General features: G+C 60.6%; 1 protein-coding gene and 1 long non-coding RNA gene across 12 annotated transcripts in view; one reads left to right on the top strand and one right to left on the bottom strand.

Annotated features, from left to right (window-relative positions):
* The window catches only part of RIMBP2 (RIMS binding protein 2), a 221,495-nt gene that overhangs the window by 38,530 nt on the left and 159,547 nt on the right, over nt 1-23,418 (bottom strand). For 5 of the 11 annotated variants that reach the window (XM_086681415.1, XM_086681416.1, XM_086681421.1 and 2 more), the window contains exons 6-10: nt 12,755-12,956; nt 9,294-9,439; nt 8,588-8,667; nt 4,930-5,039; nt 1,761-2,573 (exon numbers count right to left, since the gene is read on the bottom strand). In XM_086681415.1, the coding sequence (XP_086537541.1) occupies nt 1,761-2,573; nt 4,930-5,039; nt 8,588-8,667; nt 9,294-9,439; nt 12,755-12,956 (1,351 nt within the window). Of the gene's footprint in view, nt 1-1,760; nt 2,574-4,929; nt 5,040-8,587; nt 8,668-9,293; nt 9,440-12,754; nt 12,957-22,322; nt 22,344-22,760; nt 22,826-23,418 lie in introns of those variants that run through there. The other 6 variants (XM_086681418.1, XM_086681417.1, XM_086681414.1 and 3 more) reach the window with 3 other exon arrangements.
* On the top strand, nt 19,039-20,834 carry LOC147575238 (uncharacterized). The gene is made up of 2 exons (XR_015242167.1): nt 19,039-20,129; nt 20,669-20,834. It is a non-coding gene; the product is annotated as an uncharacterized LOC147575238 (long non-coding RNA).

The following is a 23,418-nucleotide window of genomic DNA, read 5'->3' as shown; positions in this document are numbered from 1 at the left end:
CCCGAATCTGCCGGTGCCTCGGTCTCAGACATCCAGCCCCCAGAGTTGTGAGGCCAGACCGTCGGCTGCGTGAGCCCTCAGGCTTACGGACGAAGACATCGGTGACGGGGAGTTAAGCTGCGGCACACGACTCATGCTCACGCCCCACCTGGACCCCGTCCTCCCCATCGCACCCTGGGCTTCTCTAGAAGCCTTCCGGGGGGGACCAACGCGTGTGCCCCTCGTCCCTCCTGAGCCCCCACGGAGCCCTGAACTTGGCGTGTCTTGTTTCTTGTGCCCCCAGCACTGACCCACCACCTCACGGTAGGCTTCAGGGGAAAGAGGGGTCCTCGTTATCCCAGTTTTCATGACCGACGCCGGTGGCCGGGCGGGGAATCGAGTCAGCACGGAAGACAAAGGCGCTGACCCTTTACGACTCAGCTCCTCCTCAGACCGCCTCCCGCCGTCGGGTAGAGTCTGCCCCCCTGCCCGTGGGTCAGGGGCCCATTGATTACAGGCTTGGCACACGCTGGAGAACACGACGACACGGAAGTAAACCATCACGAACTGAAAAGCTCACGTTGTGTGGGACGGAAGACTTTATGCAGCCGCTTAAAATGATCCCGGAGAAGAAACGAACGGTTTGCAAAAACTACTGACAAGCGAGGTTCGGCAGGACGGGATTAACGAATCACAGAGGTCCGACAAAGGGGCGGCTGACACGGCACTTCCGGGGGATCTCGCGAGTAACTCGGGACTAAGAGACGATCCGCAGGAGACAGATTACACCCTCGAACGTTCTCGAAGAATGGCCTTCTTGGCTCCAAGAAGGCTCCTCCCAACCGGGCACAGCTGACCTGCGTGGAAGGGCGGCCTTGGACGGGCCCCACAGCAAAGAGTGGCACAGCAGACGTTTCTGGAGGTGGCGGGGGGGGGGGGGGGGAGCTGCCCCTTAGCGGCACGGGGACCCTGGAGGATCGGCGACGAGCTGACCCCGCAGGCACGTGTACCTGAGCCCCTCTCTACAACCGCCCAGGGTGTGTGTGGGAAGGGAGGCGCATCACTTCTCCTGCCATTCTTCCTAGTGGAGGACGCACAGGAGACGGGCTCTCCGTGGCAGACGTGCCCAGAACCCAGGAGGGCGTCTACGATGGGACGTCACGCCTTCTACGCAAATCCATCCCCGTGTTTGCGTCCGAAGGAAAAACTGAGACGGAAAGAACCGTCGCGGAGGCACGTAGGCGCTTCATTCGCTGTTGCCCTCCACGAGCGCACGCGTGTGGCGGCCACACCGTGGGGGAGACGTCCTCACCCGTCCCCGAGGTGGTCTCGCCTCCTCCCGCCCGTTCCGGGCTAGGCCTCTTGCACGCGCCAGTGTCAGAAGCAATGTTCTCAAAACCACGGTCCCTAAACAAACTCCAAGTAGTCTCTTTCCCTCTCTCTCTCACACGCACGTGCACACATACCCATAGACACGCACACATGTGCACACATGCATACACATGCACGCGTGTACACGTACACACCCATGCACACATGTGCGCGTGCACACACAATGCACACACTCACCGACACACGCGTGCACACACACGCACACACATGCACACGCCCTGCTTCCTGCTGACTTACGGGATTTTCCAGGACGGCGCTGACTGAATGTGGTCTCCCCCGCCTGCCCCCTCTCACCCACCCCTCCCCTTGTACAGGTGACAGCCCTTGCCCTCTCCCCCCCCCAGGGACCCCTCCCTCCCCCCCTCCCCCACCGGGAGGACGGGGCTCACCTGCCGGCAACGTGGAGAACTCCACGAAGGCCTCCTTCTTTTCCCGCTGCTCCAGGGGCAGCTGCCACGGCATCTGGTGGGGCCTGGCCAGGACCTTCACCTTGTAGGCCACGTTGGGCCTGAGGTTGAAGAACTGGTACGTGTAGCTCGCGGCCCGGACCACGTCGAGCTCCTCCTCGTTGAGGAAGATGACGTGGCTGTAGTTGCTGTTGGCGGGCAGCCAGGAGAGCTGGGCCGAGATCTGGGTGATGTTGTCCACCCTCAGCTGGGAGGGGGCCACCGCCACGTCCTTGCCCACCAGCAGCGTGCAGCGCAGCTCGTCCGAGTGGCCCCTGCTGGTGGCGCACTGCACGGAGATGCGGTAGGTGCAGGCTGCCGTGTCGAGCTTCTCGATGAGGGCCTTGGTCCTGCTCCCCAGCGTGAGGCTCACGCGCGGCTCCTGGTCCACGAGCACGCTGTAGCTGCTCACGGTCCCCCAGCCCGGCGGCACTGCCGGCGGCTCCCAGGCCACAATGACACTTCTGGCGAGTTGTTTGATGAGGGTGATTTTCCTAGGGTAAGGCACGATGTCTTCTCCGACGTCGTCGACGCTCACGCCCAGCGTCTCCGCACCGCCGTCCGCGATGCCGGCGTCGATGGGGGTGGGGGCGTGCAGGTCCAGAATGTTCTCCCCCTCCGAGCCGATGCCCGAACGGTTGATGAGATTCTGGTCCTGCTCGTTCCCCAGCGTGCTTGCCGGCCGCGACTCGTTGTCCTGGACAAAATCCACAAAGTTGGAGGGCACCAAGCCCCTCTGCCCGTCCAGGAGCTCGCCTGTTGGTACAAAGGCAGTGAGATCACCCCGCCCTCGCATCGGGGCCCCGAGGTCCTGCCGGACCCGCACGGCTCCCCGACAGGGCCGTGTGGTACGGCCGTGGGATTCCACAGGTCGTCACGGACACCTGCTCAAACGTCCCGTCCTCGGGACCTTGCTCCCACCGCTTGCCCCCTGCGACCCGCGAACCCATCAGGCAGCGTGGCCCCCTGCTTAGCCAACACCTGCCTACGGACACGGACAGCCCATGGGCGCAGAGATCTCTTTCCTTTCATCACACTGAAGAGTCCTGGCACACAGTAGGCGCCCAGTAAATGTTTGTTTATGGACGAACAAACGTGCATGAGACGAGGGTTTGGGAGGTTAAGAAAGTAAACGTCTTACTATTATTTTTGAGGGTATGATCACATGAATAGGATTTAAAGGTGACCTCTCCCCCTTGCAAAGCACACTGTGTATGTCCTAAGGAAGCTCCCAGAATGCCCGTTTGCTGTGAGAAAGAAACTGCCCATGTGGTGCCAGACCACCTGTAGGTTGAGTGGCAAAAATTTTCATCACACCAGCTCGCATGGCTACTGCGATGCTGGCCACAGGGAGAACCTCTTCTTATTCTGCGAAATGCTCTCTTTTTAGTTGGGCTCAAAACCCGTTAGCAGCAGAGGTCTAAAAAACAGAAGTGTTTTGAGGAGCCTCAAAGATGCCGTGATTTGGGTAATCTCGCAGCACCAGCGGGACGGGCCATTTGCCCAGTACGTGGCAGGGCGTGGCGGGGAGGTGCCCGTTCCCAGTAGACCCTGGCCTCGGGAGACGTGTGATGGACCCAGAGGAGGGCACGTGAGCATACGATGGGCCGTGGATTCCCCCAGAGTAAAGGGGGACTCCGGCCTGCTCCCGGCCCCACGTAGGGTGTGGGTCAGCTGGCACCCCCAGGATGCTCTCACGAGGGCCGGTGCTCGGATGACGCCGACAGTCATAACCGCACTCACCGTGCACCGGGTCCTGTCCTACCCGCCCTGCACCTCATTTACCCAAGGCTGCCCGCAGGTCGAATTCGCTTTCTCCGTTCTACACAGAGGAAGGCACAGAGACAAGGGAAATTCCCGAGCTTCGCAGCCCTGTTTGAATCAGGCCTCCAGAAAGCTGATGCGGGCAAGATGCCTGCTGTGAATATTCTAGAGATTTCCAACAAGGGTTTTCTGGCGGCCGCCTCGGACGCCTGTTTCTACAGGTGTGAAAAACAGTGGCGGTGACGTGAACGTAGGTTAAGAGTTCGGGCTGTGCTGCCACCAGCCGTGGCGGATTTCTTGCGTGGACGGCCCACAGCTCTGCTACCACGTGCCCGGCAACTACTGGCGAGCGACGCAGCCCACGGCCGGGCGGCTGTTCAGCGTCAAGACGCAACCTGTGGGGCGCCCGGGTGGCTCGGTCGTTCGAGCATGACTTCAGCTCAGGTCATGATCTCACAGGTCATGAGTTTGAGCCCCACGTCGGGCTCTCTGTTGTTAGCGCAGAGCCTTTGGATCCCGTCCCCCCTCACTCTACCCCTCCCCCACTCGTCTCTCTCAAAACTAAACGTTAAAAAAAAAAAAAAAAAAAGGAAGCAATCCAACCTCACGTCCAGCAAACACCAGCTCAAAAGCCAACTGCGTCTATCAGCCCTGGGAACACTCAGCAAGGCCGTGAAACAGGAGCCCGCTAATTTAGCAAGAACTGGTCCTACAGCTCAAGGTAAGAGGCCAAGACCCTTCCGTTCGTCCAGGGTGACTGAGCGACTGGGGACTGAGGAGTCTCGCGAGGCTCGTGAAGCCGCTGGTGCTGTCCCGAGCTCATGCTCAGGTTACAAAAGGGACGGAAGGTTAGGCGTCCCAGAGGGAGGAAGGAGGTCGCATTTCCCGATTTCGGACTGGGCGGGGCGGTAACCCTGAAGGGAGGGATCCAGCAGCACGTGGGGCAGACGGCCAGAAAGCCCAGAGATCAATGGGATCGCCCTGAGCCAGGCGGGGTCATCTGTCCTGCCGGGAAGGAGGTCAGCTGGGGGTCGGGGGTCCTGGGGCAGTAACATAGAAGACGCAACAGATCCCCTCTGGGAACAGCAGTCCGTCGGCCCGGTGTGTCCGCACAGCCACCCGGCGAGCTCTGCGGGGACGGACGTTGCAAACCTCCGCCAGTGCCTCAGGTCTGCGGGGTCAGGACACCCCACTCAGTCGTCAGAAGGGGGAAAGCTGAGGAGGGTGGGCGGAGGGTCGGGGCGGAGGGTTGGGGCGGGCAGGCGTAGCTAGGGGCCTGGCCCGTCCGCGGGGACCAGTCAGGTGCGCGGAGCAGCCCCGGCACCCACCGCCCCGCGCCCTAACAGACCTTCATAGAAGCCGTCTTCGTCCATGTCCCCGTACACGTAGAGGTACTTCCCCGCCGTGAGGGGCAGCTCAGCTTCCGGGTTCTCATTCGGCCCATCGAAGGGGTTGTAACTGGAGGAAGAAGGACACTCGTGGAGCAGGTGCTGCACGCGGAGGGCGGTGGGCACCTGCACCCCCGCGCCAGCCGTGTGCACGCCAGGAACGGCGGCAGCACCCGCGCTCTCGCACACACTCAAAACAGAGAGAGAATTCTGAAACTGAGGCGGACGCTCGGGGTCCCCGTGCCACATGACACACTGAAGACCCTGATCTCAGTTCGTACCCGTCACGTCTGCCCTAAGTGTTCGCATTAGTAAGCAAAGAAGAATCATTAACCCTATAATCTTTCCGTACGTACCGCTTAGCAAAGGTAGGACCACACCGCATTTACTTTGCAGTAATCTGCTTATTCTTTCCACTTTCCAGTATGCGTGACCCTCCCTCTAGCTCATGAAATATTCTATTGTGACCCTTTTTTAAAAAATTTTTAAGGTTTTTTTTTTTTTGAGAGACAAAGAGAGAGAGAGACAAAGCCTGAGTGGGGGAAGGAGAGGGAGACACAGAATCCGAAGCAGGCTCCAGGCTCCGAGCTGTCAGCGCAGAGCCCGACGTGGGGCTCGAACTCCCGAGCTGCGAGATCATGACCCGAGCCGAAGTCGGGCGCTCAACCAACTGAGCCACCCAGCCGCCCCTCTGTCATGACCTTTTTTAATGGATGTGGAATATTCCACTGAACAGACTGGCATACTTCACTTAACCGATGTCCTAACACTAGGCACCGATGCGGCCTCTAAACTTCGGTTAATACAATCACCATTGCGTCAAATATCCTCGTAAACGTGACGTTTTTTACAATCATGCCCGATGTGCAAATAAGACATACAGTAAACGAAATGGGGATTTTTTAAATTAGTTTAGAATAACGGAGAAGGCCCCAATAAAAATTAAAACAGCATCTGCTGATAGTCAAAGACGATAGGCACGTGTGGTGGAAATATAATAACGAGGCGATAGCGACTCGCACGCCAACAGTACCAGAAAGCTCACCAGCACTTCCGTGTACGTTTTACGAGATCAGCGTTCCATCTCGGCGAGACGAGCGGAGAAGATACTATTTCTCCCAATTTGAATCACAGAGTGAGGTCAGGGGCACCCGCCCAAAGTCACAAGCTCACAAAGAGGCCCGGGATGGGGATGCTGGGGACCAACATCAAGGTCTCCTGACCCCTGTCCTCTGCAGGTTTAACGGCCCCAAGTCACCGTGCCCCTCACTGTCCGAGCCCAGGGTCTAGGGAAGTTTTGCAACAGTCTGATGGTTTTACTGAGTCAGTAACTGCCAGGGGCCATCTGCATAAGGAAGAGACGTAGATGGATGTTTGATGTGATAGCCCAGCGGGCGGATGAGGAGAGTAAGCAGCTCCCGGCAGAGGGAATGGCGCGTGCAAAGGCCCAGAGGCAGGAGCAGGGTCCCTCTGGGGCGCCAAGAGTCAGCCTGGCTGGAGGAGGGTGCTGACCGCAGGAGCGCCGAGGGATAGGGACTGGCAGGGTCCCCGTGGGTGTGAATTTGATCTTCGGTGCTGGGAGGTATCAGGATTTAAGGCAGGAAGTGATGTGACCACACCTGCATTCGGTAGAGACACTCGGGCGCCCCATGGATGGGGAGCCGGCAGGTGGCAGGTGGGGCGAGGACACTGGATCAGGAGTGGCTCAAGAGGTGATGGAAACGGGCTTTGGCGGGGGGAGGCTGAAAGCTGAGTCAGGGTGGGCAGATGGGGTCACACGTACTGAGCCGGGTCCACGGTCAGGCGCGGCTGCACCGAGAAAGCGGGGCGAGGGTCAGTTCGGGGTGTCTCGCGTGATGCACCGAATGTGCGAGCTCAGAGTTCTGTGTCTGCAAAGCCGTTTGCACAGAGCGATGGTGGTTTCGGGCGGGCAGGAGAGGTGGGGGCAGAGGCAGACGGACCGCAGGCGACCATCCCAGGAGGTGACTGCGCCAGCCACTGAGGCGGGGGCGGCCTCAGGCAGGTATTGTCTCGTTTCAGGTTTGGGGAAACCTCCACAGGCTTATTGAATGATGTCCGTGTTTGGTCCCAGGGGATCCCCCCAAACTCCTGCCTCTACCCTCAGAACCACCCCAGTGGGGGTGGTAAGGTACGAAGAGAACTCAGACGCGCAAAGTTCTCTCTGCGCTATTCGGTCTCACGTGGTTCGGGCTTCTTTGGCAGGGTGGCTGAAAGAGTCACAAAGCCAGCACCAGCACCACATCAAGGGCACCAACAAAGAAGAGAACGAAAGAGGGGACATCGTGCACTTGGGCCGTGCCTGGTGACGGCAACGGCAGACGGAAGCCGGTTGGTCAGCCCGTCTTCTTCCGTGCCCGACTTCACGCTGGCTACAGAACACATCCATGGGGTGCACCGGCTGTTGGGCCCCTGTTCCCGGAATGAGACCTCGCCTCTCCTGGAAGAGGAGGGAATGTGAGCCCAGGGCACACGGCACGCGGGGAGGCTGGGGAGGCTGGGGAGTGTGGCTCGCCAGGGCGCAGGCCAGCTGGGAAGTGAGCCAGTCCCGAGAGCCCAGTTCAGCACGAGAGCCATTACGAAGGGCTCCCACTGGAGAAAACGGAACGCGTGCCAGGTATACCGACCGGCGGAAACCAAGGACGAGAGGCTGGGTCCTCATCGAGCGTGAGGAACGGGAGACGTGAACTATGTGGTTTATGGCTAACTCCTTCCCGTGGCAGAATCTGGTCTCGGGCTTGCCAGCACTGTCCCCAGGTAGCGGAGTTGTGGGGAGGCAGCTACCCCACACCCGTCTCAGAATTGGGGGGGTCATTCCCCACAAAGACTCTGAGGGTCGTTCAGACCAGATGGCTCCTTAGTTCCCACTGAGCGTGGACACCACAGGACCCCAGCGAGAAATTAGCGAGGGGCGCCTCGCAAGTGTGAGGACCCCAGAAAGGCAGTAAACGGGGGCTCTGGACAAGAATGTGCCCCTGTGAGTTTCAGCTTGCCACCTGCCGAGGGCTAAACCGTCCCCCTGAATGTTGGTTCCGGTCCTAGCCCCCCAGTGTGGGGAACATGACCTTATTTGGAAATAGGGTCTTTGCAGATGCGATCAGGATGGGGTCGTGCTGGAGTCGGTGGGCCCCCATCCGGCGACTGGTGTCCTTACTGACAGAGAGAGAGAGAACGAGCAGATGCACAGGGATGTGGCCACGTGAGGCCGGGCAGAGACCACAGGGATGCACCCATAACCCAGGGACGCCTGGAGCACCAGAAGCTACAAGAGCCCCCAGTGAGCACAGCCTTGCTGACCCGATCCCGCACTTCCCGCCTCCAGAGCCGCCAGAGAACGTGCTTCTGCTGGTTCAAGTCTCCCACTTTGCGTAAGTCGTTAACGGCCATCCTGAGAAACAAATCCACCTTCTACTCGCTTTCCATCAGAACCGACAACAGACCTTCCCCGTCTCCCGAGTCTGGCCGAACTGCCTGCCTTCGGCCGAGGACCCAGGGAGGGTGGGGAGGGGAGCACGCCCAGACCCGCGGCCCCATCAGCCCCAAGGCACCCCCCGCACGTCCACGGATGCTCGGAGATGCAGAGAGGAGCTTCGTGCTTACCTGTAGCGGGCGACACACAGGTGGACTTTCCCCGAGTGCCTCTGCTGCTTGGAGGTACTGGAACTGCGTTCATTATCCATCTGGTAAAGACACAAACCACCTTCAGGTTACGCGGCGGCGGGGGTCACGTTCTTGCGGGAAGCACACAGGAAACCCTTCAGTCTCGCTGAGCCTTCTCGCCCCAGACCGCGGAGCTCCCACGAGCCCCGACTAGACCAACTTCTGTGTCTTGGGCACCGGCCCGGAGATGAAGCGGCTCCCTCAGTGTGGGCCCCCTGGTCACACAGAAGGACGTTTATAAAGAACGCATCTTCCCGAGCCAAGAGTGGACCAGACGTGGGGCCCCCCAACACGGGGTGTGGGACTCGCCGGGCAGACCGTGCGAGATCGCCAGGCCCTACCGGGCATCTGTGGACACAGACACGGACAATGACCCACGGCCTCTGCTCACAGGGGCTCGGCCCTGCGAGGGAGACAGACACCGTCCGCCGCGATCACGTGTCAGAGGGTGCCTGGTGCTGTGGGGCTGAGACAACTGGGAATACTGCATGGAGGAGGTGACACGAGGGCCGATGAAGACCAGATATGGGAATTTACGGGAGGAAGGGAAGACGCCCGGAGGGAGAGGGAGGAGGGGGGAGGAAGGAAGGTGAGAGGACCATCGTGTTCCCACCAGACGGATCCGCATGGGCGGGCCAGAACTCACGTCTGATTCAAATCTGCATCTTGGGCTAGCGGATCTCGACAGAAAGGTGGGCTTGATGGGCAGAGGCTCCGGCTTGTCACCAGGGAGCGGGAGGGGCCGGATATAGTCCCCGGTCACAGCGCGGCTTCCGACGGTGCTCTCCTGACCTGGCCACGACATCGAGACAATTTGAACAAGGATGCCAGTGAGGTGACAGACGCGTGGGTCCTTTGACTTTCCAGCGTGCCCGTCCCCCTCGCTGGCACCAGCCTCAGGTTTTCATCTTGGGAGCTGCCTGCTTCCTGCCCTCAGTCCCCACTGGCCACCCCCCGGCAGGCCATCCCCCCGGCAGAGTCCACTCCTGGCTGTGAGGATGGTCTGGTGGCGATGGCAGTGTTAAACATGCCGTGGGAAGGTCCAGCCACGGGGAATTAAAAGAAGCCACAGGGACTGGGGCGCCTGGGTGGCGCAGTCGGTTAAGCGTCCGACTTCAGCCAGGTCACGATCTCGCGGTCCGTGAGTTCGAGCCCCGCGTCGGGCTCTGGGCTGATGGCTCGGAGCCTGGAGCCTGTTTCCGATTCTGTGTCTCCCTCTCTCTCTGCCCCTCCCCCGTTCATGCTCTGTCTCTCTCTGTCCCAAAAATAAATAAACGTTGGAAAAAAAAAAAAAAAAAAAAAAAAAAAAAGAAGCCACAGGGAAAGAGCCTCTCCTTTTCCCTGGCTGCAAACTGAGAGGCTGTGAGGCCTGGTGATGCTGCAGCCACATTGCCCCCAGGAGGCGGAAGGTCTGTCCCACCAGAACTGGCTCCTAGAAGGGCAGCCGCCAGATGGGTAGGAAACGCATCCTGGGGGCGCAGGTGGAGCCCCCGAATCCAGCTGTGCGGGAGCCAGACATACTGGCTCATCTACTCCAGGTGATAAGCAAGTTCCCTGCGGCTCACACCCATTTAGATCAGCATCACGGTCATTTACGACCCAAAGTGTCCTAATTTACATACAAAGCGGCCAAGAGGCTGGGAATGTTTAGAATTCCAAGGAGAAGCACAGGAGCAGTGATTCCCTCCCTGACCTCTCTGTCCAGCCTCTGTCCGCAGTGGCCAGACCTCGGGATCATCTCACCGAAGATTCAACCTGCCGAGTCCACGCTGGGAAAGGCCAAATGATTCGCAGTAAGGTGGGAAGTGTCCCTACAGAGGCTTTCACCGGCCAGGGGCCCCGCGGCTCCGGCCCGGTTAAAAGAACTGTGGGATAACACCCCTGAAATGGAATCAGGCCAGAACAGACACAGGGCCCTGCTGGGGCGTCAGATCCCAGAGAGCAGAGGTGTGGCCTGGTCACTGCCGTCTGTCCCCACTGCTCACGGCAGCGCTCGGCATACAGCAGGTGCAAAGTGATGCTGCGCAAATGCGCGCCCAGGAGCCCCGAGGCACCAGCTGAGGAGGAGGAAAGGCCAACCTCTGACCCACGGCCGGTCTGACCCCCTGGCAGTGGAAGTCACGAGTCCCGCTTTTGGACAGAAGCTGTTTGAGCAGGTGCACAGTCGACTGTTTCCTCTTTGAAGGAACATTCCAGACAGAGAGGCTGTGCCTCCAGCCCAGCACTCCTGAGGGAGAACAGTGGGGCCAGTGCCCTACGCCAGCCTCAGAGGAACGTGGAGCCACGGTCAGCGATGCCACAAGGGCAAGGGTGAAGCCAGGGGCGCGTGGGCCCTGCCAATGGCGCCCCCTCGTGGGGCGAGGTCACCGACTGTTACATGAGCTACGTCCATCCAGGCGGCTGTGTGGAAGGCTTGCTACAAACCTATTCGCACACCAGGATCTCATCGATCCACCTGGTGGCGACCCAGAACCACTGTGGGTCTGAGTGCCCACCTTCCAACACCGCGGGTCACACCCTGTTCTCCAGATTGTTTCAATACCGAGCCACTCCCACTGGACGCACGTCTGCATGCCTCACGGAGGCGCGCACACAGCAGCCCAAGACACCATGGGGAGAAGGGATGGCTGGCCACGTGGGCCGGGGTGGGCACGCGACGGTGGGTCGGGTGCTCTGCTGTGACCAGCCTGCAGACCCGACGTGGGCGAGGACCCGCCTGCCCCGGCGGTCTGGGGCTCTGGTGCACGCCAGGCAGAGGTTCCACGTGACAGGCCCCTGTTAAACCCTGGGTGCCACGAAACCACAGGCTTCCCTGGGCCATAACTCTGCACTCAGAGGCTGCGTTTTTCAGTACACACGGGCGTTCTGCGTGGCCTCCAGGCACCCTGTCCCTGTCCCTGAGGATCTGACGTGTCCCCGTCCCGTGTCAGGATCTTGAAAAGCATCACCAGCCAACCTCATGCGGCCACCCGGCCTAAGAACGTTTGTCTCATCTAGTGACAGCTGAAACTGTCCCACCCCTTCTCATCCTTCAGATGGCACAGCCCAACGTCCTTTCCTACAGCCAGGCCTCTTCGTCCGCCTGGTCTGAAGCAGTCCTGGGTCACTTTCTAGCTTGTCACTCTGTCCTCACGCATCTGTCCCCTTGTCTGTCTCCAGCCACCGAGAGGCGTTTCCACAGGGACCTGGCCAGCTGGCTGACCTCACAGCCGCAGGCCTGACACACGGGCTAGGTGCACCATGCCCTCGGAACACCTTGGAGGGGTGTGCAGACCCTCCTCCCTCTGCCCTGCTGCTCACAGCCACGTGGCACATAGCTAATGACTGAGCGGGAAGGACGGGGCACGTCATTTATCAAGACAAAGGCAGCCTCGCTTTGTCTTAATATCACGAGGCATCAGAAAGAAACGATCACGTATTTTGATGCCAACAGGGAGAAATCTGGACGTTCTCTCTCCAACGGAACTCAAAAGGGGGGGGACTCTGACACTCATCTCCCCAAACTAAAAACAACAGTAACTTTTAAATAGGCGGGTATTCTTGCAACCCCCGTGTCCTGGGACAGCTGCCCCTGGGCGGGGAGCACAGTCCCGACTGATCAAGGCAGCCTCTGTGCCCCAGCTGGAAGCCGCGGCGAGGCCTGAGGACACACGTCTGCGATCTCCATGCTGGATACAAAGACGAAATCCCTCCCCCGACGTACGAGGTCCATCCCCATCCTGCGTCCTGAGCACAAGTGTGACAGGGGGGGCGCTCAATTCACCGCCGTCACCGTCGCCGCCTGAGCAGGAACGGAAATCGGTCCCCACACGGAGGGGGCAGGGCACGAAGGTGGGAGGCGGCCGCAGCCCAGCGGTGCACCTCGTGGACCCCGGCCTCGCCCCGGTCTCTCTCCAGGGTACATGGCCGCGCGAGGAGCGTGTCTGCCGACGGCATCGCGTGCTCAGAACGGGGGCTGGTGCACCGTGCGTGCGCAGTGACTGCGGCTGGCCCGCCATCACTCGGAGCCCTGGGACGCCGGTGCCTAGGCCGGCGGGTCGGACAGACGCTCACTACGCACGCCCAGATGCAGGGTCACCGGCCATCCCTCCTCCGCCACGCACTCACCTTTGCCGATGGAGGGGCTGAGTCCGTTCATGAATTGCGGGAAAGGCTTGCCGGGCGCGGGGACGTCTACGGAGACGCCAGGGCTGACTCCCAGCAGGTCGATCTTCCCGGCGTGCTGCCGGAGCCTCTCCAGGTCCTGCGACAGCAGGCTGAACTGCTCACTCTGCGTCCGGCATTTCTCCTCCAGCTCCCGAACCTTGCTCTGCATGGCAGACGCACGGACACGCGGTCGGGGGCGGGCGGTGGGGGACACGTGTGTCTGTGCGTCTGCGTGTGAAAGCGTGTGAACGCGTGTGTGCACACGTGTGATGCCTCCCACCTCCACAGGAGGACAGTGTCCCATCAAACCAAGCGGCCTGAGCGGCCTGGCCGTTGTTCCTCACCAGACAGACGTGGGAAACCACAGGTGCAGAGAAACCCTACGGACGGTCAGCTCCCAGCCAACCGTGGATTGTTCTGGGCTGTGTGTGCGGCCCAGGGACTGGTGGTGGACACGCCCCACCGGAGCCATTTGAAACTTGGAGTGCGAGGCAATGACACAGCCCAGACACGGGGGCAGCCCGGCTACTAACCCGCAGACCCGTTCATGGAACCTAACCCCAAAGAAGTGCTTTGGCAATAACCGGGAACTTCCACCTGCTGCATTCAGTCAGCAACATAGCCGCCATCTGCAGACATCCAGAGGGGTCTCGGGAGCACCGGGGAGGGCGGGGGGCTCCCCCAGACACGCATCAGGGAAGGGGCAGCTCCCTGCTGACTGCCTGCTCCTGTCCCAGCCGGTTCTCAGGTCGGGGGGCTGGAGACACACTCCCCGCTCCCCACTCACGGACCACACTTCCCATCCTGGTGCAGACACAAGGCTTTGCCAAGGGGACCAGAGCGTCCCGCACTGTCCACGGCGGGGCGGGGCGCACGCCAGGGAGGGAGGCGAGCAGGGTCAGCTCCACCCCTTCCCTGCGGTACCGCCCCCCTACGCTGCTGCATTAGCTCCTGGGCTATTTCTCCTCTGTCTCCCGCACCGTGAGCTCCAAGCCTCTCTGGTTCCCTCCCTGATACAGCCTCAGTGCTTTTCACGGAATCAGGCCCACAGTAGGTGCTCGACACGTCTGCCGAATCCACGAAAGGGGGAACCGATTTGCTGTGCGGGGGACTTACTTCATCTGCACAGAAGTCCTGCCTTCGCTCCGTCCCTTATTCCATGATAAACGGCAAATCCCATTTACTGTGTTATTGATTTGCCGTACTGCCCGGTTCCCCCACTAACGTGCCAGCCCCACGAGGGCAGGAGCTGCTGGCCTTCCTGCGTCATCCCCAGCACTTGGAACAGAGCTCGGTGGCGAGTACACCTTCAGAAGGCGTGTGGTTCACACAGGTGTGCACGCAGGAGGGTGGGGACAGCCAGGGATGGCCCGCAACTGTGGAGAGCCAGCAACAGAGGTGCCTTTCCTTCCCCCCCCCTCCTGCCTTTCCTCCCCCCCTCCTCTTCCCCTCCCCTTCTCCCTCCCCCTTCCCTTCCTCCTCCCCCCTTCATCCTCCTTTTCTACCCCTCTTCCTCCTTCCTCCCTCTCCTCCTTCTCCTCCCCCTCCCCCCCTTCCCCTCCTCTGGCATTAAGCTTCCCAGCTCCTCAGTATAGAATGAAGTGCTATTTGTGTCTGAGATCAGGGATTTCTAAAAATAAACCTAACAAACCCCAAGCCTATAATTAATTTCTTTGATTCATTAAAAAAAAAAAAAAAAAAAAAAAAGCAGCAGGCTTCTTTTAAAAAGCTGAATGAGCTTGTCTGTGACAGCTGTCTCCAGCGAGGAAGGCAGAGAAGCGACATCAGCCAGAGCTCCCAGGCGCAGGCTAGGGACACTGGGATGGCGTCAGACCTGCCCCCAGCCCAGGCCGCCGGGACCCAAGTACGGGGTAACATCTGCCCCAGGGCAGAGCCGCGAGCCCTTGGGGGACAGGCAGGCGGGCTACCCCCCTCGGGCGAGGGGCGCTGGAAGGCCTGAGCTCCCCTGGGTTATCCAGGTGGGCTCCCAGGTGCCGGTGCTGGTGTGTGGGGTATCAGGTGGCTCGTGGGAGAACACGAGCACCACTGAGATGGCCGTGAGTTCATTTTCACGTGCGTCACGACAAATTCCGGCAGATCAAATCCGCAGCACTGTGTGCACGTGACAAATGACCTTGCTAAAAACAGCAAACAGATTCCTCGCTTATGTGACACCCTAGAAATGACAAAACCATAGTGATGGACAACAAATCAGCGGTTGTCGGGGCCGGGGCCGTGGGAGGGCGTGACTCCCAAGGGGTACCAGGAGGGGGTGTCTTTGGGGCGATGGGGCATCCCTATTCCCACGGTGGCGACACGAATCTCTACGTACAACCGACCCCACGGAACTTCACACGAGATGGGGAAGAGGATGAACGTAGAAACGGGCAAAATCCACGTAACGGCTTGTAGCCTGGCGGCCCGGCTTGCGCCAACACGGGCTCTGGGCCTGAGAGTGCGTCACGGCCCCGGGAGCCGGGCGAAGGGAACGTGGGAAGGATCGTAGCGGTTTATGTACCTTCTTGTGCGTCTCAAATTATTTCAAGATAAAAAGTTTTTAAAAATGAGCAGATTCAACGAAAGTACGAAATGATGCTGCAGGCGGCCTGCAGGCGCCAGGAACGTCTCGGTGGCGCGTGAACGGTGTTGCGTGCAGAGCGCGGCCGAGGTCCTGACGGGTCGCCGCTGGATCCTGGCGCCTGAGACACACGTGGGGCCGGCCGGAGCTGTCTGGCTTGGGGTTTCCGGGACAGGGCGGGGCACAGAGGTGGAGGAGGGCGACCGAGCTCCCCTGGCCGGGCCCCACAGGACTCACATGGGGAGACAGGGGGCACATGGAGGCACCCAGTGGCAGCACCCTTCCTGTGCCGCTGTGACCACGGCGCCCTTGGCACCCACTGCCGGCAGGCCCAGGACCTGAGCCCCCTGAGAATGGCCCTCAGTGACTCCCTCCTTCCGGGGTGTGTTCCTGTGTCCAGGGTCCCCTTCGGCGACAGGGACGGTGACACGCCGCCTCCCCTGCGGCCGTCTCTGCTGGGAGCGGACCTCAGAGCATCGGGGTGCCTGGGGCGCCCACGGAGACTGGCGGGGAATGCCAGTGGGGAGGGGAGCAGGGGCAAGACCGCAGAATGTCGGGGGGTGGGGGACACAGCGAACCAGAGCATGGGTGTCCTGTCTGCATCCACTCAGTACCGTCCAGACCCACCATGGGCAAAACTTTGTCTCCCAAGAGCAGCAGAAAGTCTTCAGTATAATGAAAAACGTCTCAGTTTTTAAATGCCAACAAGTATCTCAGAGGCCAACAAACGGTCCGGGCTGACGAGTCCCATCTAGAGATGGCACGGCAGCTCCATGACTCCCGGCTAGTGTCCCCGGCACCAGCTCAGGCTGGCCTGGGTGGCCCTCGTGGCCCACAGGATGATCCCCCGCAGGGTCTGGGGCTCCAGGCTGTCAGATGGATAGTTGACAGTCTTTCTGGATGAACAGCACAGACTTCTACTCCAGGGCAATCGGCCGACACCACTGAGAAGCCCTTCCCGGGGTGGGCAGCATGACGCTAGGACGGCTGCGGCCCGGAGCCACCTGCCCCGAACACGTCTGCTCTCTGTGCCTCTATCGGCCAGCCATGCTCACTGGTACGGCCCAAATCAGGAAAAACAAAACAACCCTGATGAAATGGTCAGCTTTTCCCTAAGCACGATGAATGGGAGAAACAGACAATTACCGGTGACGTTAAAGGTACCATCCCACCCTTGAGCGAACAGGGCATAAGACCGCAGGCTCCAAGCCTCTAAACGGTCCTGCATCCAGATACTGATCAGAGGACGTCTGACTGCCCAAGGCCACGGGGACCAGGCTCTGTCAGGCTGACATCTTCCCTCGAGCACACCTTCCATGGGAGCTGATGGCAGAAGGTCCTGATGGTGCAGACAGGATGTTGCTGGGCTACAGGACAAACACGGGTGTGCCGTGTTGTGCCTGTCTGTCAGGGCGTTTGCTTGATCCACATCTGTCCATGTGAGGCCACTTGGTCTGGGCCTTGCTTCCATCATAACCTGGGGTAAAGGTGTAGGGGGGTGGCCGAGCCTCTCCCACCTCCAGGTGCTCCCAGAGAGAACGGAGGAGTCGAGCCGGCCACGCCTAACTGCCTCTCCGCTCCGGCCTCGCTTCCCCTCCGGGCATCAAGGGCAACGGCTGTAAGGCAGCAGGACGTCAACCCTCGGAACCCAGGAGCTTCGGGTGCCTGTTCTCTGTAGCCTGGGTGGGTGGAGACTCAGGACAGCGAGGAGATGGGAGCTGGGGACCCGTGACACCCAACGTGCATTGCACGGGAAGACACTCCCTCTGGAAGCTCCATCAGGCTCTCCCCCTCCCGGAAGACAGGAAGGATTCCCGGGAGCACAGCGTCCTGGCCTGGCTATAGGGGCAGGGGCAGCACGGGTGGCAGATGCGGGCCAGCGGCTGGGAGGTGCCTCTGAGGGTCCCAGAGTCACCAGCAGGAGGAACCACTTCCCCGCAAACAGGAAGGCAGCAGTGACCCCGCTGATCCGCCCGGCTGGCGTATTTGAACAAAAGTATTTATTTCAGGATTTAGGGCATTGTCGCCTCCCGGGTGGGTGGCCTCCCAGGGAGCCGGCCACCTGCAGGCATCGGGAGTGGGGGCCGCTCAGAAGCGGCTGTGTTCTGACCGCGGCGGGAACAGATGGCACAGTCATCAGGCAAGTCAACTATCCCTGGAAGAAACGCAGCGACTTGCACATTTGGATGCGGGTATTTATAAAGATGACGGAAACACACCACGAGCACGATCGCTAGCGGGCCCAGCTCGGCCACTGGGTAGTTCACGTCTGGCGCTTGGGCTCCGTGAAGGAGAGCCATGTGGGGTGCCGTGCCCGGTCACCGGCGTCCGAGCAGGGCCGCCGTGGATCATCAGAACAGCAGGCGAAACCAGGGTGTGTGTGGCGTCCTGACGTGCAAACAGGACTCGGGAGCCGTTTCTGAGCGCCACACACCTGCTGCGTGCCAGGCGCTGCCGGGGGCTCTCACGCATTCTCGCGGGCCGTCAGGGGGACCCACGGGGTAAGGAGGTAGGAGCCCAAGGCACAGTAAGGAAGTAAGGCCAAGGTGTGCAAAAGCCAGGGTCACACCACCAGGCAGTGGCCGGACGAGGCCAGGCCTCTGAGTCCAGGCTCTGAGCTCGCTCTAGATCCTGGACCCCCCGCTCACTCACGGGGGACCTGGAGGCAAGTCAATCACACAGCCTCAGTGGGCCTCGCTGCCTTCTCCTATAACGTACGTAGGGCGAAGCACGTGTTCCAGAACCCAGTGGCAAACTGCAAGGTCAGACCCTGGGGGGCAGGGTGGGGACTCCGTTGCAGAAGCTAGAAACCTTCTACCCTCCGTGGGCAAAGCCTCAGCACGGACACTGCTGGGGGTGGGGGATCGGGTATCCTAGTAACTCAGTCACCCAAGCCCCCTCACACACACCCACCCCCCCGGCTGGACGTCTCTTTTCAGCACCTTGGAGCCCACGCAAGTCTATCAGAATCCCCTAGATTTCACCATTAGTGGGGACACTCAGTGCCGTCGTCCCTGTGACCCCATGAATGAAGGAATGCCTTCTGCTGCCAGTTTCATACCCGTCTGGGTCGGCTCCTGCCTGCAAGCAGAGCCCATGGGAAAATCCACAGAAGCGCGTGGACAGGCTGAGTTCCAGAACCTCTGCAGGATGATGCAATCTTGACACTGAAACGAACCGCGTCGTAGCCAAGGGGAGACTCCGGTAAGGGAAGCCGTCTCTCCAGTTGAGGTCTTACATCCTACAGTGTGTGGACCCAGCACGGCTAAAACACAAGTGTCTTAAACATTTGCTTTGGTTCGTACGAGTGAGCGTTTCCCCAACTGTCCAACTTAAATCGCACTGGATTCTAAGCTGGTGGGTCTGGACCATTGGAGTTTTCCTGCTTCGGTACGGACACCCTCTGTCACGTGGTTTTACGGGGGCAGATAAGCACCGATCGCTGGCGGGACCTCGGAACTCCTGAATCGCCTTCAGGGGTACCAACAGTGAGCGGAGGCGGCATCAGGGACACAGAGCTGGACTCGGGGGGTTAGTCCTGGGGCAGCCGAACTCCCCACCGTTGGAGCAAGCGTGGCGTCCTTGTCCCTACGCACGTCGTCTTCCAGCGGAGACTCAGGAGGACGGGGCTGCTGAAGCTTCTTCCGGCGGGGGCAGAGACCCCAAGCCGACCACGATTCCCGGGGCAAAGAGGCTTCTACTAAAGACACGGAGGATGGAAAACGTTAATGATGAATCTTCAGATTCTCGACGTGGCTAATCCTCTGTCACGCTTCAGCATCACAACCCCGACGTCCTGAGGATTCTAGAATTCAGGCGGGGCAGGGACGATGCCACAGCTCAACCACGTTCGGCTTCGTTTCCTGGGCCTGTGACGCTGTCCCGGTTTCTCCTGTGGCAAAGTGTCACTGGCTACGGCCGGTGCACAGTGGACACAGAAGAGAACGTAGGAGCCGTCCCTGCCGCAGTCACCAGGAAGCCCTGTGCTCCGGACGACACAGCCACAGGAGGCAGGGAGCCCGGGCGGGGCACTCCCGGGGGCCTTCCCAGGTGGGCGGCGGGTGTCGCCGACAGGAAACGACCTTTGTGTGTGCAGCGTGAAGCTGCGATGCGCTGGGGAGGCTGGCCTTACGCTTCAGCTGACAACCAGCTCCGGCTTTCTGACGGGACCAAACCCACGTGCTCCTTCACCCACACGCGCACTCAGTGCCACGGGGTCACCAAGTAACCAGGTGTCCTAACACCCGCCCAGCAGGGTGACGACGCCTCCCTGAGGGCCCCGCGACACGGTGCCGGCACATTCAGGGACCCACGGAAACGTTTTCGTTTTAGTTTCCTTGAAAACCAGGAGTAAAGAGAATACGGGAAGAACGACTCCAACCTGGACCATAGCCCTCTTTACACCCACGCAGATATACGTAAAACGTGATACTTGATATTTTCACGGGGCCCAGGAAAGTCACAACGCAGCCCGGATGCTGGGTCCCACCTCTAGGAGGGACCCCATGCCTGTCTGGGTTGGGGGAGCGCGGTCTGCTCTGGAAAGTCTCCCCAGATGCGACCCAGGGACGAAAGGAGCCCGCGAGGGTTCCTTCCTGGCTGTGACGAGTGTCTGGTGTCGCGGGCCATCTGATGCCTCATCCCGGAGCGGACGACCAGCAAGCTGGGGGCAAAGCAGTGAGGCGCTAGGAAGACGCCCCGGGGGAACAAGCCACAAAGCAGCCAAACGCACATGTAAAGCACACGGCACCGACCCCGGTGAGAGCAAGCTCATCGCGGGGGGTGGGGGGGGGGGACTCCCCCTGCGACGGACCCCAGAGCCCGTCCCCTCCCACCCCACGGAGGGGCGCCGCGCCCCTGCACACTTTCCTCGGCTGCCCCAGACAGTGCCACCAGGGGGCCCGCCTGCCCTCGCAGCCCGGCTCTGCCCTTGCGAGCTGTGTATCCCCGAGCAGTTGGCTCAGTCTCAGTGCCTGATTTCCAACCGGTAAAGAGGATGCCGGCGGTGGCCACCTGACCGGGTCCGGTGCCCGGCGGGTAGTGGCCACGTGGTATGGGGGACCGTCTCCCGTTGTGACGCACCTGCCAGGGGAGGCGGGGCTTCTGAGTCCTGCACTGTGTGAACTAATTCACGACTCAACTCTCGCCGCAGTGTTGCTGGCAGAAGAGCTGAGCCCGGCTCCCAGGGAGGACGGGACAGGGAGGTCCCGGGAAGCCAGGCTGCAACGCAGCGGCTGAAGGGTGGGGCTCCGGCACCGAGTTCCTGGGGTTTGAGTCCAGATTTTGCTTCCTACTAGCTTGCCTTGGCCGAGTCACTTAAACTGACCGTGCCTCATTTTCCCCTGGGTCGTCATGGAGATGAAGTGAACGTGTGCACCAAGCCCTAGATGTCCCTAGATGCATCCCTAGAACGGCACTTGGCACAGAGTAAGTGTTCAATAAACGCTATAGTCCCTGCTGTTACTGTCATTACTGTTAATCGATTTTAAAATATTTTCTTGCTTCTGTGTCTTGAAAGAACTCCCTCACGGAGGGATTAACTGACACTACCCGCTCTTGGGCGTACAGAGTGCTCTGTCGGGATTCTGGAAAAGCTCTGCTCTGCGTTAACTCCCGACACCCATCTTTGCTAAGCCCCGAAGCCAGTCCCGACGACTCTGCGGGTGCTGGGACTCTGCACACGTCCTGACCGGGAATAGACACAGCTCCCCTCCTGCCGTCCCCAAACATCCTAGCCGTTCACTCATCAGAAAACGGGGCCTGGGACACCCACAGAACCGGCTCCGAGCACGACGGTGTTCTGAGGGATTTTATTTAACGTGTTTCTGGAGACGATCCTTACTACTCCTGTTTTCTGTCTCACTGGGTGAGGTTGGGGGGCTGTTCTGGGCTGTTCTGCCGAGTAGAACACCTGGCCGGTGGCAGTGACCAGCGTGCGACCCTCCAGGGACACAGACACGTTCCAGCACAAGCGTGTGGCACGCCACAGGTGTTCCTTGTCGACGCTTCTGGTGACGGTGAAGGGGCAGAAGGGGTGGAGGTTGGGTCACTAACGTGCTGAGCCACGGATCGGCTAAGACCCCAGAGGGCTGGCTGGTCCAACGTGCTGCCCTTCTGCAGACTAGCCTCGCAGACACTGACCAACGCTTCCCAGACGCCAGCTGCATCCGAACTGGGTCCCTCCCAGGTTCCCGGCTCCCTCCTCCAGAGCGTCTGACTCCACAGGTTAGGCGGGACCCGACAACCCACATTTCTAACCAGCCCCCAGGTGATGCTGGCACGGCCAGCCTGGGAACCCCACTCTGAGAACCACTCACCCCCAAAGTGGGAAAAGCGTCCCTTCCGTGAATACGTGATCCAAGTCAGAGTTTCGGAAAACACTCAAAACCCTGATCAGAGGGACACGCGGCTCCTCGTGTTCCCCCGGTGGGGGGGGAGGGGTGGCGGGGGGGGGGGTCAGTGAGAAGCGTGGCAGCTTGTTCACGGAAGAAGGTAAGCCCCCAGCACAAACACAAAGGCGGAGCGTTCAGGGGCCAGGATCGAATCCCCGATGACCGACAGAGAAGCTGCATCCTGGGCTCTGGGCCCCGGGTCCCGTGAATGACCTGAGGGCAGAACGAGCCCCACCAATTCCCACCCCCCACCCCCAGTGGTCATCGGGGCTCCGACATGCCCTTCCAGCCTGACCGTTACAGCCTTCGCGGAAAACGGGAGACCAGGTTCGCTGGGCCTGCTCAACACGTGCGAGACCAGAGCTCGCGCCCCCGGGGCCCCCGTGGAGCCCCCTGCAAGCGGCTCCCCGAGCCCCCGGCCCCACTGCACCAGGAGGAACCTCCAGCTGCCGGCTCCGGAGGAAGAGCTGGGTTGAGCCGGCCCAGGGACCCGTGGGCGCCCCATGCACGCGGAAGGCATCGCCACGCACACACGGGGACACGAGGTTCCCTCAAATACCTGCATGCTGTCCAAGGCGTTCTGGGCGGAGCGCAAAGCAGGACACAATCACAGGAAGGTGTTGTGAACAAAAGAAGACAGAGGATTCTCAGCACATCTGCACGGCCTTTTCCATTCGTTAAACCCAAAGCACGTTACGATGCTACCACATCCCAAAGCATGCACGGCCACCGGCGCCGGGTGGCGGGGCCTCGGCGGGCAGCTCCAAATGCGGGTTAGAACAAGAGACATGAAATCAGCGGGCTCCGGGTGATGGCAGAGGAAGCAGACCTGCGGCCAGGAGATGATGTGAATGGCAGCGGGGGGGGGGGGGGGGGGGGGGGGGGGGGCGGTGTTCAGGCAGGGGCGGAGATCATCTGTCAGGGAGCAGCATGGCCACTTGGGGTCTGTGTCCATTCTCTCAGGTTGTGTATCTCCCACTGCCATTCTCACACTCACCCCTCCAGATACTCGTTAGCTAATGGACGCTCTCAAAAAATCAATTCTAATACACGTGATGGTAGCGAAGCAACCTTTCCCTGCGGGAGGAATAGACGTTGAAAGGCAACGTGAGAGACGTAAGAGGTGTGCAGGCGGTTGTCCGTGGCCGCTGGTCCCCTGTGGGTGAAGGACGAGGTCATCTCGGGGGACAGCCGCGTCCCATACCTGGGGATGGCAGGCCCGACGTCACCCACGCCCGTGCGTCTGCAGCGAGGGGGTCGCTAACTGTCTGACCTCTGTCCGCGTAGGCGGGAGGCCTGGCGTGGTCATTACTCCCATTTATCACGCACAGAGCGTGCAGGTGGCTGGGCCTCGGGGGGAGTCTGAGTTCCGTCCAGACCCGCCCATCCGCCACTCCTGGGGAGTCGTGGGGCTCCACACGAGGGACAGAGGTGCGGTCACTCCTCCCAGGACCCCACGCGGGTGGGACTTTGCACACCTCGCTGCCGAGCCCCCCCGGCGCCAGCAGGACCGGCTGCAGAGAGGCCCCCACGCTGCGTTCACTGGGGGCGGTGCTGAGGCGGCATCTCGGATGCCGGTCACTGCTTTCATCACCTACGTCGTCCCCCTCCTAGCTCTGCAAATGCCTCCCCAGATACCACCTGCCAAACGCTTC

This window comes from Puma concolor, chromosome D3, assembly GCF_028749965.1.
Source record: "Puma concolor isolate L17-30 chromosome D3, mPumCon1.1.hap2, whole genome shotgun sequence".
Taxonomy (NCBI): Eukaryota; Metazoa; Chordata; class Mammalia; order Carnivora; family Felidae; genus Puma; species Puma concolor.
The sequence above is the reverse complement of the archived record's forward strand: the minus strand, read 5'-3'. Positions and strand labels throughout refer to the sequence as shown.